The sequence below is a fragment of the Melanerpes formicivorus genome, unplaced genomic scaffold, assembly GCF_026170545.1.
Source record: "Melanerpes formicivorus ecotype bairdi unplaced genomic scaffold, bMelFor1.0.p_v2 SCAF_19, whole genome shotgun sequence".
NCBI lineage: Eukaryota > Metazoa > Chordata > Aves > Piciformes > Picidae > Melanerpes > Melanerpes formicivorus.
The window spans coordinates 8,674,066-8,691,344 of record NW_027142371.1 but is presented as its reverse complement, the minus strand read 5'-3'; the positions used below and the strand labels follow the sequence as shown (position 1 = coordinate 8,691,344).

At 48.7% G+C, this 17,279-nt stretch overlaps 1 protein-coding gene across 3 annotated transcripts in view; it reads left to right on the top strand.

The window, feature by feature from the left end:
• The window catches only part of PMEPA1 (prostate transmembrane protein, androgen induced 1), a 53,615-nt gene that overhangs the window by 14,271 nt on the left and 22,065 nt on the right, over window positions 1-17,279 (top strand). For 2 of the 3 annotated variants that reach the window (XM_068150002.1, XM_068150001.1), the window contains exon 2: window positions 2,759-2,797. The exons of the other annotated variant lie outside the window; for it this stretch is intronic. In XM_068150002.1, the coding sequence (XP_068006103.1) occupies window positions 2,759-2,797 (39 nt within the window). The remainder of the gene's footprint in view (window positions 1-2,758; window positions 2,798-17,279) is intronic. 3 annotated transcript variants of the gene reach the window in all.

Here is a 17,279-nt window from a genome sequence, read left to right as displayed (position 1 = left end):
GGTTCCTTGCTGCCACTGCTGGTAGGCAGACAGCGTGAGCCACCCTTCACATGGAGTCGTCTGGCAGGACTGAGGCTGCAGAAGGGCTCCGGGCACTGATCCACAGGGAATATGCACCGGCTGTTCAGCCACTCCTGTATCTCTTCCCTACTGCTGATTGCATTTAAAAGAAGTTATGTATATGTGGAGGAAGGGAGGAGAGCTGAGTGTGGCTCTGGTCAAGCTTAAAGCAAATTCTCAGTTTGCATTTGTAAAGTTGGCAAAATGAACGGCTAAGCGGGAAGGCCGAGTGTGAGCGCGTGAGAGCCGGCGGAGAAGCTGCGTCCTACAATCCCACCTGACTCCAGAGGGTTCAGGCTCACTTCTCCCACATATTGCAGGCCACTGCCAAAACATCTTGGGTGACACATCCTGCGCTGGAGCAATGTGCCCGTGTATGCACAGGGTGTCACACCTGGGCTGTGTGCAGTGCCCAACACTGGCAGGGCACTGCCTGTGCTGTGGAGCAGGGCTAGGGGGAGAGCTGCTGCTTTCTACCCTTCTGGAAATTTATACTGAGAACAACTGATCCTGAGATGAACAGCTGCAGGCGTGAGGGCTCTCTGTCTCAACCTCTGACTTTCCTTTGGACTCCCACATTTTTAAGACCTCCTGATCCTTTTTTGCCTCCAGTTTTCCTCAGGTTCTACTTCTCCTCTGGCCTCCCATCGCTTTTTGGCTTCCACTTTTTGCCAGGCTGCGTCTTTCTCTGTTTCAGCCTCTGTTATGGGCTGCACTCTTTTTTCAGCCTCCACTCTTCTTTCAGCCTTCTACCTCTGTTATGGGCGGCACTCTTTTTTCAGCCTCCACTCTTCTTTCAGCCTTCTACCCTTTTCGGGGCTCTGTGCAGTATGCTGGATGCAGAGAAGCAAGGAGGAGGTCACAGTCTGCTGCCACGCTGATGCTGGCTCAGCAGAATTCCTTACTTCCCATCACAGTCCCTGTTGGTGTCACTTCCAGCAGGACACTGGTGGAACATGTGTAAGGAGGCACTCAGCTACCCATGTGAATGAGGGTGACGCCACATGCTTGCATGCTCACTTTTGAATGCCTCCTGCACACGAAGCATTGATTTTTCCATACACCTGAACTCGCTGCTCTAAATCATCCTGACTTAAAATCAGCGAGCTGACTCTGAGCCTGTTGGAAAAGACCTTTAAAATTTAGTCCAACGAGTAGCCCAGAACAGCCAAGTCCACCACTAAAGTATGTCCCTAAACACCACATCTACACATCTTCTAAATACCTCTGGGGATGGGGACTCCACCATTTCCCTGGGCAGCCTATTCCAGAGCTTGACAACCCTTTCGGGAAGAAGTTTCTCCTAATATCCGATCTAAACCTCCCCTGGCACCACTTGAGGCTGTTTCTTCTTGTTCTGTTGATTTTTAGTGAGAGAAGAGACCAACCCCACCTTCTCTGTAGAGAGTAAGAAGGTCTTCTCTCAGCCTTCTTTTCTTCAGCCTAAACAACCCTAGTTCCCTCAGCTGCTTCACATAGGACTCATTATACAGTCCCTTCACCAGCTCCATTGCCCTTCTTTGGACACACTCCAGCAAGTCTCTGGCCCTTAATCTTTTCCTAGGGTGAAATAACTGCTTATCTCTGTCATATCAGGTGCAAGGAAAGTAACTTTTTAAAGCTTTATTTGGGAGGAATGATGTGTTAATATAAGCTCTTGAGCCTCTCTGCTCTACATGCAGCTGTGGCATTGGGAGTGGAGGGAAGAGCAAGTGGTGTGAGTGCCTGATGTGCAGCAGCCTTGGCTTGGTGTGTCTGGTGGCCAGGAGCCTTCCTGCTCTTGGGTTAAAGGCCACTTTTATAGGCCAGTAGGACTCATTTGGCAACAGATTGTTACAGGTGCTAATTAGCACCAATTAACCATTATCAGTGTCAGACAGTTCTTATTTCCTCCGGGAAATCCCCTGTGGTTCTGCAGGGTGCCTGCCCATTTGGCCATGTCTGCAGTCTATCAAGCACTGAGGTTGTGCTGGTATGGTCAGAGAGATCCAGGTCCCATCAGTTTTGCAGATAGTGATGCACTGCTCACTGGTGGATCAAAGAAAGGTCACTAGTTGTCTTTATTCCAAACTTGTTTGTTGCATTGTTCCTTACTTGAAAATATGTCTGCTGGGCATTGCATCTGGGATTTTGGACAAGATTTCTGTCCCTTTCACTGGGAGTGGGGTATAGGGAAACCCTGACCTTTTACTAAGGCTTAGCAGCATATGAGGCTCAGCTATGTGTGCTTGCAGAGAAGACAGTACATGACAACTAGGCCAACAGCACCTTGAAGTGCACTGTGCTGCCCAGGGCCACAGACAGCAGTCTGGCACTCTTGGGTGTGATGGGAAGGTCTCTGGGGTGGGTTCAGTGATTCCAAAAACTTTATGAACTTTGTAAGGCTTTGGCATGTGATTGGGTAAGCTGGCTATGAGTGCTGGAGGAGAGCAGTCCTGGGGAAGCCAGTGCAGTGACAGGGCTGGAGAGGAATGGGATCTCATGTAGCAACTTCCGGTGTGGGAAAAGCATGTGGGGCTTGTAGTGCTTTTGGTACTTCTGGCTACTGTGGAGGTGGTAGGCTTGGGTGCAGATACCAACCATGGTTGGCTATGGGGCAGCTCTTAAAGAGTGAGTCCCCAAGAGGGGAGCTGGGGTGTGTCGGAGGTGGCTCCCATCACTGACGGATGCTTTCTGTTTTTCTTTCAAATGTCTCCAGGCACTGAATGTTTAGGTCGCACCTTTCCAGGTAAACTGGGTAAGTGAAGTATTTCAAGAGTTGCCAAGATCTAATTATGAAGGCTGATTGCATGATTGCAGCTGCTGTACTGTAAACACCCCAGTTACTTGCTTGACAAAGTGGGTGGTACATTACACTGCCCTGAAAGAGGCAGGCACCTGCTCTTCGGGGTACAGGGAGGGGGATGCAACCGTGTCTTCAGAGGCTTATTATGCAAACCTGGAGTTGTTTGTCTATCAATAGCTTGCTGCACTTTGGTAATCTTGGATGGGCTTTTTTTCTTTTGCTGTTCAGTGTAGAAACTTCTTCAAAAGCTGAATGTCTTTTTAAGCATGAGTACTCTTCCGTTTGCTCCTGTTCTGCAAACTAAGGAGCAGCATTACACTGAGGGGAAAAAAACAGTCGCTGTATTTTGTGAGAGTAGTTTGACAACCTGAGTCTTTTGAAGTCATGATGTTGGACTTCTATTAAGTGTGGTGGGAGGTGCCTGTGTTCAGGGCAGACAAAACCAGGCATTGGGAGCCCTGTTGAACCAGGCTTGCTGGCTTTGAGCTGAATCTGTTTGCAAAAGAGCATTTTCTCATTTAAAGAAATGTTGTAGCGTTTATGGATCACTCTCTGTTTAGAATTGAGATTATTAGAGTCCCTCCAAAGGAAGCTATCTTTGCTGAAATGGCATGTCCCAGGCCTGCTGGGGAAGAACCAGTGTTAAGTGGTCAATAAATTATTTTAATAAATGGCTAATTAATTATTATAGAGCCTAGGAAATCACTAGGGCTTATGACCTTGGCTATAACCATGCTTAGGTCTTTAATGTGCTTATAATACCTATAAATCACTCATTAAGCTTCTATCAAGCATGTATTAGTAAAAGTCATAATCTAAAACAAACCAAAAGAGAAGTGTTTCAGTTACTTTGTTTTGGGTCTGATGGCACAGTTTAGTGGCACAGGAACATAGTCCTTGCTTATAAAGAAAAAAGTTTTAAGACCCCACCAGTCCCTGCCCCCACAGTGCTGATTGTGGTGTACACAGCAGGAAGGGGAAGCACAGGAGCACAAGGCCATGAGCAGCCAGTACGCACAGGGCAGACACAGCCCTGGTGCTGAGACACTGCCCAGTCTGTAAGGAAGTTGTCCTGCAGCAGTCAGTGATTTCTTTATATTTGTTTTCTGTTCATGCTTTATATGACAGATCTCAGCAGCCAAGCTGGGCAGGCAGAAGGAGCCTCAGTGTCTCGCTGCTCTGAGCAGCGTAGCTCAGGGAGTTTGCATTCTAGTAAAAGGTGTTTGCTGCTTTCTTGGCCTGTGAGTGAGGAAAGTGTGTGAGCAGCAGTGTGTTCTTGCTGTGCTGCTCTTCCTGCTCTCCCTACTCTTCCTTGTCCCATTTTGCATGTATGTTTGTGTCTTGTGAGGGAGGCAAAGATGTGAGTGAAAAGATGTTTTCTTAGCAAATTAAGTAAGTTGGTTTTGGTTTTGGTTTTTATTTTGCTGTTCCCTGCAATCTCCAGCTGCTTGCTCCTTTGCCACACTCCTGTACTCTTTAGGATTTTTTAGTCTTACTAGATGGGTAGTATTTGCAGTGCGGTGTAGGACACTCCGGTGATCTTGCTGGTAGTTTAATTTGTGCACTCAGCAAGGAGCTGTGTTTGCAGACATCAGTGCGTGCCCAGAAAGTCTCCCTGGGCCTCTGAAAGCTGCGATCTGCCAGACATGGCTGCCTCTGTTGGATGTGTTTTAGCTTTGCCTTTGTTGTCTGGGTCCTTGTCTGCAGCTCCAGCCTGGGCCAGTATTGCCAGACGTGGTCATTTGCACCACCCGCTTTCTCCTGGAGTGCCCTGGTGCTGTCTGTAGAGCTGGCACCCCGGAGAGATGCCCGTGTCCATCACCGTGCTGCCTGGGCTAAAGTCCTGCACAGGATGGGTCAAAACACAAACCCTGGGCAGAAAGCACCACACAAGACTTACTCAAGGGAGGTATAGCTTTTGCTGTGGTTTTGAGGGGTTTTAAACTCTTCCAGCATCATCCTGATAATTCCTGGATGTCTGGTGTCGATGCCAGACTCTGGAATTTTTGTATATGACTTGTGGGTCTCTCTTGCCTGCTGAGTGGGGGTCAGTTGAGCTGAGCAGCAGCCTCTGCCCCAAGCTGCGCATTGGGACATGGCCAGGTGCTGCTGTTTGTCCCATGGGGAGTAAAAAGAGGTGCTGCAATTTCTGCTGGCTTTTCTATCAGCTCTCCTGCTTCTCACAGAGGGTGGCTGGGAATGGATATGGAAGGTGAAGAGGAGATGCCCTCATCAAGGAGGGTGTCTAATTTAGGAGGAGGTGTAGTCTATGAGCTCTTTAAAAATCAAAGGGCAGGGTGGAGGGTCCACACAAAACAAAATTCACAAGGCAAAAGACGTAACTAAAATAAAAAGTGTGGTCTGTGGATAAGAGGTTTGAGTGAATTCTGTCTCAGTAGACAGACAGACCTCCCCTGTTCCCAGAAGCTCTGCATTCACTGCAACCCTGTCCTGTGAAAATGCCCATGTACACTGTTCTTTATTACTGTGGGTTTGGGAATTTTGTTAGATTAGTCTAAATGGGTTTGTTTCCATAGCTGCATTCTGCTGATACAATCCCAGTGCAGGATCTCTGTCTCCCTGTGCATACATGCCAAAAATAAATCGCACGCACTTGTTAGAAGACGAGCTGCTGCCATGACAGGTGCCTAGCTGTGAGGAAGTCTGGGCTGGACCTTGCTTAGACTGCAGGTACATAGCATATTGCATCTCACCCCAGTGCCACCGTGCAGCGTCCTGCTGAACTCACTGCTCTGCAGGCAGCAGTGGTGCCTTGGTAGCCCTGGGGACCTGGAGAGGGAATTGATGCAGGAGGGATGATGTTTTGGAAATGTGGTAGGAAGTGATGGAGGCAGGGGGAGAAGAAACATCCTGTCCCTCACCCTTTCAGGTAGAAAGATGTGGATGTGGTAGAGTGTGTTGGTGAAGGATTGGCATCAGGTGGTTACCAGGGTAATAAAACTCCTCTCTTGCTCTGAATTCAGTTTATTCACCATCAGCATTTCACCTCTCATCAGAAGGGAGTGGGCTTTTAATGGTTATATAAACTGTTTCAGCTGCTGGGGCTGGTTTTGATTGGCTCAAGTGTAACTCTGAATGTCCAGCTGTAGGGTGGTAGGAGGTTGGAGGGTTTCCTGCCAGCTGGTGGAGGTGGCTACTATTTGCAGGTCTTGTGTAAGTTCTGCTAATGCCCAGGGAGGTAGTGCACCAGTGCCACCACCTCTGTGCATTTAAACCCTCTGTTTTCACAATCTCTCCAGCTGGGTTGGAGCATGTATTCTGGCATAAAACTCAGTTTCTAAGAGGTAGTTAACTTTCCTTCAGGAAGACTGAAACTAATGATTTTTGTTTTGCCAAAAGTTCTGATCTGCAGGTCAGTGTGTTTCAGTGTGGGACCAGCCGTCCTCTGCAGGGATTGCCTGGGGCAGGTTCTGCTGCCGCTGTCTGTGGTAGCATGGCCAAGGCATAGCCGAGGGCAGGGCCAGGGCCAGGATGTGGGAGTACCCTGGGAAAAAAACTCGTTCCAAGGGTCAGCTGGCCTGGAACACTTCCCCTTGATGCTCTGCCAGGGATGTCCTTAAACCCCTTCTGCTCGCTCTCCTTTAATGCATCTTTTTTAAGTACTGGGTAACAGTGTTTTCTTTCTGGCAGAGATGAAGGAGGGCTTTTAATAGGTCTTTCATTTTCTCTTTGCACAGCTCCCTGGCAGTAACCTGCTGTTAGCCCCAGCACTTACTTAGGGTATTTGTATTTTTATATATGGGGACCTACAGCAGTGAGAAGGCAAGGAGCTTGTCCAGGGTCACACAAGAAATTTATGGTAGCATTGGGTCTTGACTTCAGGTTTTTTGAATGTTGAGCTGATCTTTGGGTTTGGTGGAGAGAGACCCCTTGGTGGTGGTCTGTCCCCTCTTAACTGCAACAGACAGGGAGAACAGAAAATAAAGGCTTTGTGGAAGGATCATCGTTTTTTGATCTCTGCTGTTGGGGGTCTGCACAGAGCTGGAATTGCAGGATGGTTAGATTTGGGAGTGTGAGGATGGTATGTGACATACACGAAGGTAATGGGATGCTCAAGGCCAGTCAAACTGGAATCTGATGATCGCTTTCATCTCCACTGGGTCTAGCAACACTGGGGTCTGGGAGCTACCCTTGAAAACTGCTGCCAGACCCTGTGCTGGTGAGAAGGGTGGGCTTGTGCACAGCCCCCTTCCCTCCATCAGCACTCTGGCTTGTTTTGGGGGTGATGCTGTTGGTCACTGCAGCTGGGGTTTGCATCACTGCTCCCGTCCCGCAGCGCCTGTGTGCCTGCCTTGTCTGAGGCAGCCCCGGTGTGCTGGCAGCACAATACTTGCCTTCACTCCCCATCAGACTGGAGGTCTAGACACTCTCCCTGCCTTTTGTTGTCAGGGTCACAGGTTAGGGAGCGTTCCCAGCTCCTTTTCCCTCCGCTGGTCAGGAATCCTTCCCAGAATTGGAGGCTGCACTCGGGACTGCAGCGGGGACCCCTCCGGAGGGAGTCACCCTGCTACCCAAACATACTGAGATTTAAAATTATTTGGCAGCTCCCAAAAAGAAATGTGCTTTTGAAATGCAGCCGGGATCACCCCCACTCCAGTTCTTGGAGGCACAGATGCTCAGCTGACACCAGCTAAATAGAAACCTTTTAGCCCTTGCCAGTAAGTCTGGAGCAGACTGCCAAAAAGCATCGAGGACCAAGATACAAAACGAAGTTGGGCCTGAGCAAAGTACTTAAAAATGAAGGATGGAACTGATGTGCTCTGTCTTCTGATTTTTAGCACGAGGTGCTAAAATACAATGGAAGAATTGTAAAGGCTTTCAGCAGGTACAAAGCAAGTCAGTCCCCTAGCAAAAAAGGAAAGTTTTCTTCTCCTTAATGTTGACCTTTTTGAGATGAAGCATTTAGGATTACCCCTGACTTTAAATCAGAGATGAGTTTTGCTGAAGGAGACTTTTTAAATGGCTCTTAGACATATTCAGAGAGGGGACCTGAACCCTGGGTGTGCATCTGTGTGTACCTCTCTTTCCAGGTCACCTTGGCTGGCTGAGTGCTCTAGCAGCCTTGTCCTTCACCCAGCCTGATGGTGCTTTGTGCTGCTGTTCAGGAGAGCAGCCCCTTGCCAGGGGGGTGAGGAGGAGGTGGGAATAGTTCAATAAATTGGTAGCAAATTTCTTCCATTTTTTTTCCCTTCCCCCCCCCCCACTGGCAAGAAGACATAACAAAAAATTGGCAAGTTCATACTTTTTATTATTGAATTAAAATCCATTAAATAATAACAGTGAGCCAAAACCTGAAATTGCTCTTAGGCAGTGCTCTTGGTGAAGTGAAATGCTTCTGGATCTGGCTCGCTTCTTCGTTTTGTGAGTATGTGCATGTGTATTATGTGTGAAGAATGAGTCTGTGAAGCTCAAATAGAGGTTTTAAATAGAAATAACTCTGGCAGCTCTTTCTTCGTGTATCCAGGGCTATTATGTGTCTGGCTCTCACCAACATGAATTGCAGAGGAAGTTCATGTAAACTCCATGGCTGATTTGACAGCTGCACAGCCGTGGTGGGTACGAAGCCTGGACACTGTTGAGCAGCAGTGATGACAGTTTTTCTTTTTGTTTCTGTGTCTGGTGATTTACCTCTTTGCAGAGAGTGAGGAGCTACCAAGGGAGCCTGCTGCCCAACTGCAGCTGGTGCTGGTGTGGGGATGAGCATGAGCTGTTGGGCATTGCCCTGCTGGAGTTTGGTGCTTCTTTGGCCTTACTCAGGGGTAGTGATTTCAGAGTCACCAAATACCGTGACAGGACATGCAGGATGTCTGCAGCTGAGTGTTCATCAGGGACCTTGTTTTAGCCTTATGGCAACACCTACAATTTAGGGTTACATCAAGCCTTGAACTTCTTCCCTAAAGCTTTATTGATGGTTTTGGATATTTCCAATCAGGTGATTGTCATTGACTTGTGCTACCTGGGGAACATGGGCCATCTTGCTGGTAATGGTGGGGGACATGTTGGCTGGGCAGTGTGTCAGCCACATGCTTCTCTCCAGGGACAGCAGGGCTTCTGTGGAGCTCTGTTCTGTGCACCTGTGGAGGGGCTGTGCTACAGACTCTGGTGGGTTGGGTAGTGTCAGGCCCCTCCAGCACTACGTCTGCAGCCCACAGGGACAAACCTGCACTTTTTACCTCTGCAGAAATCCTAGAGCAGTGTGGGGAGCAAAGTGTACCTGCACACACTGTGGCAGTGTGACCGGTTTGGAGTTAATTCCCCTGTGAACCCACAATGTACAGAATGATACTGCTTGTAGGGGGCGTGGGGGCAGGTAATGTGAAGTTAAAGTCTTCGTAAGGGAAGAAAAGCATCCAGCCCCATTCTTTACTGCTTACTTTAGTAATTTCTTCCAGATAACCTACACATCTGTGTCAGTGCAAATTAAAGCAGAAACTCTGTCTAATGAACAGTTGTAGCCCTTGGGCTATTGTGGAATGAACAGTGAAGTTGGAAACAGTCTTATTAAAATAATAATTAAGAAACAAGGGTGGGGAGACGGAGGGAGGTGTGAATGAGGGGGTGGTGGGATGCTGTACGGGGAGGAGCAGCCTGGGTTTGAACTCTGTGGGGTAACTTCTCACCAGGTCTCCCCCTAGAGAAGTGCCTGTGTGGTGTGGTTGGACCCAGGATTGGGCACACCCCGGTCCCCCTCCCCTGCCAGGCGCATCTGGTTATGCCATGTCACAACACAACAGTCTTTAAAGACTGTCTGATGTTGGGCGGCTGCAGGTAGGGCAGCTGTAGAGGCATTTGCTCCATTGTGGGCAGCATTAGCCATCCTGTTGAGCCAGATCAGCTGTTTTGCATGTCTTCTGTTTTTTTCTTTTTGAGATTTTGGTTCTCCAAAGCTCAGGAAGGGAGGAGAACGTTTCTTGTCTTACAATGGATTATATGTGGTTCTGTTTTTTCAGAAAGCTTTTCTTTCTCTGAGGAAAAACGACAACAACCAACCAGCAAAAAGACCACAACCCCAAACACAAGAAGCCACCCCATGCTGTGCACACCCACGTAGTTTGCTTTAACTTTTCTTTCTCTCCTGAGGACAGTGACTGGCCAGGCTGAACTGTGCCAGTGGTGGAGACTGGCCAGTTTGTCTCGTGTGACAGCACTTATCCTTTTGCTTTTAAGTAAATTAAAATTTTAAAGAATAATCCTTTTCAGTGTTAAACCTTGGGGTTAGAGTGGTGTCTCTCCACAGGTCATCGTTTTGTATCAATAAATCAATCGGTACTCGGAGCTGGCATTTTCAAACTTAATACTGCTCCTAGTTAGGAATGCATGTGCTGCAGAAAGCCAGTGACATCTCAGATTAACAAAACACGTTTTAAAACAAGCAAAAGCCATAAACCCCCCCCGAGAACACAACCCTGCCAAACAAATCTCACCGGCATGATGCATTGGGATGATTCTTAGTGGGATTTATATCTATGAGCTGTGGGGGTTTTGTGGTTCTTTTTTTTTTTTCCTTCTTTTGAAATGGTTGTGAACCAGAGTGATTACTTAACATTTTCATTTTAACTCCATCTGACAAATCGTTTTAGATGGAGAAAGCAATACTGCATCTTTAAATGGCTACTCTGTCAGCGCATCTTGCAGGGCTTTAAATGCCCTTTGTTATCGCAGTCTAGACAGGACGCAGGCGGAATATTTGATATGTTATAAGGCAAAGATTTGACAAGGTTGAATTAATTTACTGGCTTATTTAAAACCGATTTTCAGAACATTTTTCCTTACAAACTTGTCTTTCTTTATCCTTTCCTTTTCTTTTCTTGTCTTTTTTTTTTTTCTCCCCCCCGAAGTTAGTACAGTATGTTTCAACTGTTTAGACTGGGAGAGGAGACATTAGCTTACTGCAGCCTGCAGTACTTTAATTGCCCTTTTTATGACTGTCTAGACATCATGCAGATGCATGTTTGTGGTGAGAAGACATTTCCCCCTCTGGTTATACGATAGTCTGAAACCTTTACATTGCCTATCTCCTTACCCCCTCTGTCTTGGAATGCGCTTACTCCTCCAGCTCTGAAAATCACTTTTTCCTCTGTTTCATTTGTTGAAGGACTATTCAGTCCCCATTTTTTTCTTTTTTTTTTTTTTTTTTTTTTTTTTTTCATTTTTTTCTCCCCTTTCGTGCTGATATGCAAATCCCAATGCTTTCGGGGAGGGGAGTAAAGGTATGTGGAGCAAATGGCTTTTGGAGCTTCCCGGCCAGGGCTGGCTGTAGGACCCGCGGCCGAGGGGTTGGCTTTGTGCAGGTTGTGCCTGTGCCGTGTCCTGCCTCTACCTGCATCTCTGAGAGTGCAGCAGTAGGTGGGTATGGCCGTGTTTGTTTGGGTTCCCCATCAGAGCACAGCCTTGCAGGCCAGGTTTAAGAATGAAAGTATCGGCGAGGTTTGAATGGGTTCGGAGTTTTAGTTATGTAAATGGATGCATTAATTAACCCCGTTGCTATAGCTACTGCTTTATTGTTAAATGCAGTGAAAAGGGGACAGGCAGTGTCCATGGATTATCCTCCCCTCTGCTCTTCCCCCCTTCCCCGTACTCCGCCCCGGTGCGGGGGCAGCTGCCGCTCCCCGAGCGGCCCCGGCCGCGGGCAGGTGCCCGCCTGGGCGGCTGGAAAGGCCGGGCTCGAAATCGCTGCCGTGAGGAAAAGGGGCGGCCGGGGGGGCGCCTCCTCGCCCCCGCGGCCTCTTCTCTCCAGCCGCCCCCAAAACCCATTGTCGGGGCTGACCTCGGGGGTCGGCTCGACTCCGCCGCCCCATGTCATCAATCTGCCATCTGGGGACGGGACGGGGGTGCTGGGGACAATAGGGCGGGCAGGAGGGAGGCAGATGTGCCAGGGGATGGGAATTGGGATGGGGAGGCTGGGCTCGTTCCGCTGGGTGAAGGGAGGCCACGGGAACCCAGCCCCTTTCTCCAAAACCCATCGTTGCTGGGCTGTACATGGACAGCAGCTTCTCTTTGTGCATCCTTAAAAACTCACGCATGCAAAACGCTGCAACAGAACTTGGACTTGCCAGCATATCTGCTGTGGGAGTTAAACCCTTTCTCAGGCTGTTGCTGCAGCTGAGGTGGAAGTAAATTTACTACCTTTGATTTTGTCAGATTTGGGGCGGTTTTGCTCACCTCCTCCATTCGCTCTGCTGTGTGTGTATATAAATATAACATTTTATTTCACATCTCTGTGTGAGAGTATGCACATGCGATCGCTCCCATCTGGTGGTGTTCAGGCCAGCCCAAGACGTGAACTTGAATCTTGCAGTGACCAAGTGCAGTGTGCCTGCCTGGGCATCTCCATGCGTTTTGTATATTTTGCTTCTGCAATGCATAATTATGTCTGTAACTTAAGACTGTTCCATGGGAGTGACTTACCTTGTGAAGGGTCACTCCTTTTGTAAGCAAAGCTGCAAAATTATATAGATGAGAGGAGGCAGAGAAGGAAGAGGTGTGCTGCATGGCCCTAGACAGGGCTGAGGAAATCCGGTCACAGTTCCAGCCCTGTCATGACCTCTGTGGCTTTGGCCAACTTGCTCAATCTGTGTTTCAACACCCGTCTGCGAGCCGTGCGTTGGGGCAGCCCCTGTGGCCCTGCTGCCCTGGGGCACATGTCCCAGAGCCCACAGGGGAGCTGCAGCACTGTGGCCTTGGGACAAGGCATGATGAGATCCTGGCACCTCTCCCGAACTCTGATGGGCTCCTCAGGGCTGCATCAGTCTGATATGCCAGGCATCGGGCTGCCCTGCTGACTGACACAGGAGAAATGCCTGAGGAACAGAGGATCTCCAGCCATAGCATAGGGTATTCCATGGCTGCATCCCTAAGCCAGGCACTGGATGTGTGTTGATGGGTGTTGTGCTTGTGGCAGGGAGGCATGGGTGTTGCTGCTTGTCCCTGTGGCCCTGCTTGAACACTGGTCTCACAGGACTTTCTAGGCACTGTGCTGGGGGTCAGGTGCTAGCACTGGGTCACCTGAGCTGCAGCTGCTGCTACAGGGCCATAGCCAAGCATGAATAGTTTTCCCAGGAAAAACTGGAAATGGAAACTTTCTAAACATGTTTGGGATAGAACAAAGTTAACAGGGAGGAAATCAGGGGGAGAGACACAGTAAAATGCATAGGCAGCATCCAGCCCAGAGAGGCTGTGGTCTGTGCTGATGACAGCCATACATCTCCATCTCTGCACCCCTGTGTTGTCACCATTGGCTGTTTTGCAGTGGGGTGTCCCACACAAAGCAGCACAGCATGTGCTATGTCCCCATTTTGCAGGTGATGAGAATGCTTTGCTGCTGCCTTCCTTTCCATGTGTGCAACAAATGCAGCATAGTGGATCCTCGTGACTTGCTGAATTAAAGTTGCCTTGTTTTGGTGGGCCTGGTGACTAATGAAATGCTGCATATTCCTTAGTGTCTCCACAGCAGCAGGAGGAGGGAGCAGGCCACGGCACTGCTGGCAGCTGTCAGTGGTGTGCCCTGGGTGACGTGATGCAGGCGGCTGTGGCCGATGGTGAAGCTGCAGGTGCTCATCAGTGCAAGGCAGCTCCATTGCAGTGGGAGATGGGGCTCAGACAAAGCTGGAATCAGAAACCCAATCCCTGTAATTGCTGTTAGCTTTCTTGGGAGGTGGCAAAGCCCTCCCTGGATGGAGCACTTGCTCTTGTTGGAGCGTCCACAACTGACAATTTGTCTGTTGAAACAGATGTGGGCAGTGACAAACATCTATTTCTATAACTAGAAACAAATTTGGTAATTGCCTCTTTCAACAGGACTTGCTCAAGCAGGAAATGAAATTCCTAAATGGCAGTTAGCAAAAGTATTTATAGCTAAGTTCATAAATGAGATGTGCTTTCCTTTGTCATGAGTTTCTGCTGGGTGGAAGGGAAAAAAGCCTGTATGGTAGCAAGCCACATATTGATCAGGACTGTTTCCAGGGTGTATGAAAACACTTATTTATTAATGTGTTTATTTTTACTAGCCGTAGAAGTACCCCTGACAAACAAAGCCTCCTGGGTCTTCCAGGGGCAGCTGGCAGGGTTTGATCTACATTGTGTACTCTGGTTTTTTTCACTCCTTTTTTTGGTAGGGTGTTTGGTTTTTTTGGTATGTTTCACGCTGCTTATGGTTGCAAATGGTGAGCTCTTGTTCTGTGTCCCTCTCTGGATGCTTGTGTTGAAGGGGGTGGGTGACATTCTGCTTTTGCCCCTGCCCCAGGCATCATCCAGGCCTGCTGCCATTGTCCTGGTTTTTGGGGAGCAGGGGATGTGCTGGTTGTTCCCAGCTTGGTGGGGCCATGAGCCTCGCTCAACATTTTCTCGTGAGCAAGCAAATTTACCTGTCTTTTAAGTGCAAAATCAAAATTATTCTTTTGATCCAGTTTAGCTGTCCTTACCTTTGGGAGGAACTTCAAAAACAATGTACTCCTTTCAGCCATCTGAGTAGGCTGGGATCAGGCTTACTGTGCAAAATACCTTGTCTCGAAATCCTGGAAGAGGGGAGGGTGAGAGAAGTATCAACAGTATCACAGTACATGAGAGGTTGGAAGGGACCTTCAGAGATCATTGGGTCCAACCCTCCTGCCAAAGCAGGATCACCCAGGGTAGTCTGCACAGGAATGCATCCAGACAGGTTTTGAATGTGTCCAGAGAAGGAGACTCCACAACCTCCCTGGGCAGCCTGTTCCAGGGCTCCATCAGCCTCACTGTAAAGAAGTTTCTCCTCATGTTGAGGTGAAAACTTCTGTGTTCAAGCTTGTACCTATTCTTGTCTTACTACCGTGCACCACCAAAAAGAGCTTGGCCCCCTCCACTTGACACCCACCCCTCAGATATTTATATACATTCATGAGATTCCCCTGAGTCTTCTCTTCTCAAGACTGAACAGCCCCAGGTTTCTCTCTTCATAGGGGAGCTGTTCAAGTCCCCTAATCATCCTTGTGGCTTTCCGTTGGATTCTCTCCAGCAGGTCCCTGTCTCTCCTGAACATGGGAGCCCAAAACCAGACACAGTATTCCAGGTGTGGTCTCACCAGGGCAGAGTAGGCACGGAAATGAAGGGAAGGGGTTGGTATATGCAAGATTTTAGAGTCTGAGTGTCTCAAAGAGCCTCACTGTTCCCAGTGCTCCGAGGGAGATGGTTAATGTCTTTAGAATTTTCTCTAAACAAGTCTCCAGTTGGCAGGTCTGTGCTCAGAGCTGGGAGGTGTCCCAGCTGAAGGAGCTGCTGACCCCAGCTCTTGTGTTTGCAGTTTCCTTGTAATAGTGGAGTGCTACAGTGCTGATCCTGCATTTCTGGTCCCCAAGTGCAGGCCATGCTCCACAGCTGCCACCATGGCCATGCTAGCTCCTCTTTTGAAAACAGGTCCAGTGGTGTGATCAGGACAGTTACTGTATTTTAAGGAGTGAAGTATTTTCTGAGGCCCAACCAGTCTGATACTTCTGTGGCAGAAATGGGGCCATTTCCTTTAAAACAAACAAAAACAATGGCAGGGGGTACTGTATTTTGCCCATGACTCAGAGGATGTGATATTTGATTACCTGGGGTGACAAATGAAGAGCATGAACTGTTACATGCAGTTATGGTCCAAGGACCGATGCTATGGACATGACTTCTAGGAGCCATTCGCCCATCTTCCGCAGTGTTTGTTCTCTAGCAGGCTCCTTTTCTGGCTCCCACTTTGCTCTCTACCCTCCTGTCCTGCACTCAGCCTGCTATCACTGGCTCACACAACACTATTTCTGCTTGCTGCATCAGAACCAGCCATAGTGAATCTGGAAATGCAGTTTATCTGTGAACTGTGCTGCTGATGCATGCATCAGAACCAAATCCAATGGGCTCTTCCCAGCTGTCCTTCCTGCTCCTGCTCCTTTTGATGCCTTGGTATTGCTGCTGCAGCTCCAACCTCAACATCTGCTGAGTGCCAGCAGTGGCAATATCGAGGTCATATTCTGTGTCTGTTTCCACTACCCCTTGTGCTGCTTTGTAAACAAATGGAATTGTTGACAATCCAGTGGGCCCTTCATATGTGGCTTTATGGAGGTTGTATTTAGGAGAGAAATGTAGCAGATGCTCATACACAAATGTTGCAGTAATGACTTTGGTCTGATTGTTTCTAAGATGACCTAACAGATGAGCAGCAGAGGGTGAGTAATCTGCCATCTGAAGTTCTTTGTTCTTTCATCCCTTCTTCCTCATCCACAGTTTCTGAGAGGGAGAACATTGGTCTCTCTAACAAGTGGAGCTTGGCATCTGGCAGATGAAATGGCCTCTAAACCAGGAGCAGTGTTTGGTGCTGCACCCTCTCTGGCAGCCTTGGATTCCAGCTGTTGCCTGGAGCTGTTTTGGTTCTTCCTTAAATTAGAGCAGTTCAAATGTAGTGTTTAGCATAATGGGCATGTCCCTTTCCCAAGGAGGGCTGGGAAGGATGCTCCAGGGCAGAGCTGCTTGCACTGGCCTGTGTTGTGCCAGGGTATTTTCTTCCATGCTACATATACAATCAGGGGAGGGTGAGGGGCTGAGGGCAGGCACAGTCCCAGTGCTGACCCTGCTGCCTTTCCTGTGGGATGCTTGAGTCCAAGCCACTTCTGCTGCTCAGCGAGGAGTTACGAGTTTATTCTCCACTACAGTTAAAGCTTGGACTGGTGACTAGATTCAGACTGCTCTTCTCAAGTTCACATTCTTTAGCCTTGAGTAGAAAAAAAAAATGAGGTCCACTCTTTGGCCACACTGCCTAACCCACATCCTTTTACAAAGACTTTGATGAGCATCTGGCATCATGACCGCACTTTGGCTTGACTTGGTTCTTCTGATTTTAATGCTCAGGTCCTTCCAGGGAGCTACATGCTGTGCCAAAGTGTGACCAAATTTTGCTGTAACATCCATCACCTGCTCTCTGAAAGTGTTCACAGCTGGCAGGTACAAATGCAAGCTTTGGGGCAGGCAGGGCTGTAAGCTGAACCTGAGGACTGGGTAGACCTCAGGCTAGCTCTGTGGACCCTGCTTTAGTCCAAACCTACTGCAGACCAGTTCAGTAGTGTCAGCTCTGACCTTAATGGTTCTTTGCTTGCAAAAGACAGCATGCCAACGTGTGCAAGGCAAGGCAGGACAGGGTGTCCTCAGTTCTCACTTTCCAAAAGTGATTAGGACTTGTTTGGTGCCCTAATTATTGGGGCACGCAAGGAGCAGTAGGCTCTCAGCTGTTCATGGCAAGGACTGTCCTTGTGTGTCTCCTTGTTCTTGCCAGTGCCTCTGGGCACTGCTGGAGCTGTGGTGCTCTGAAGTGTCAGTGAAGACTGGGGAGAGGAGCTAGTTGACAAGTAGCTGACATAATGGATAAGGGTGTCTCTCCTCCTCCTCTTACAACCCACTGGTGCCCAAGCCCCTGGCC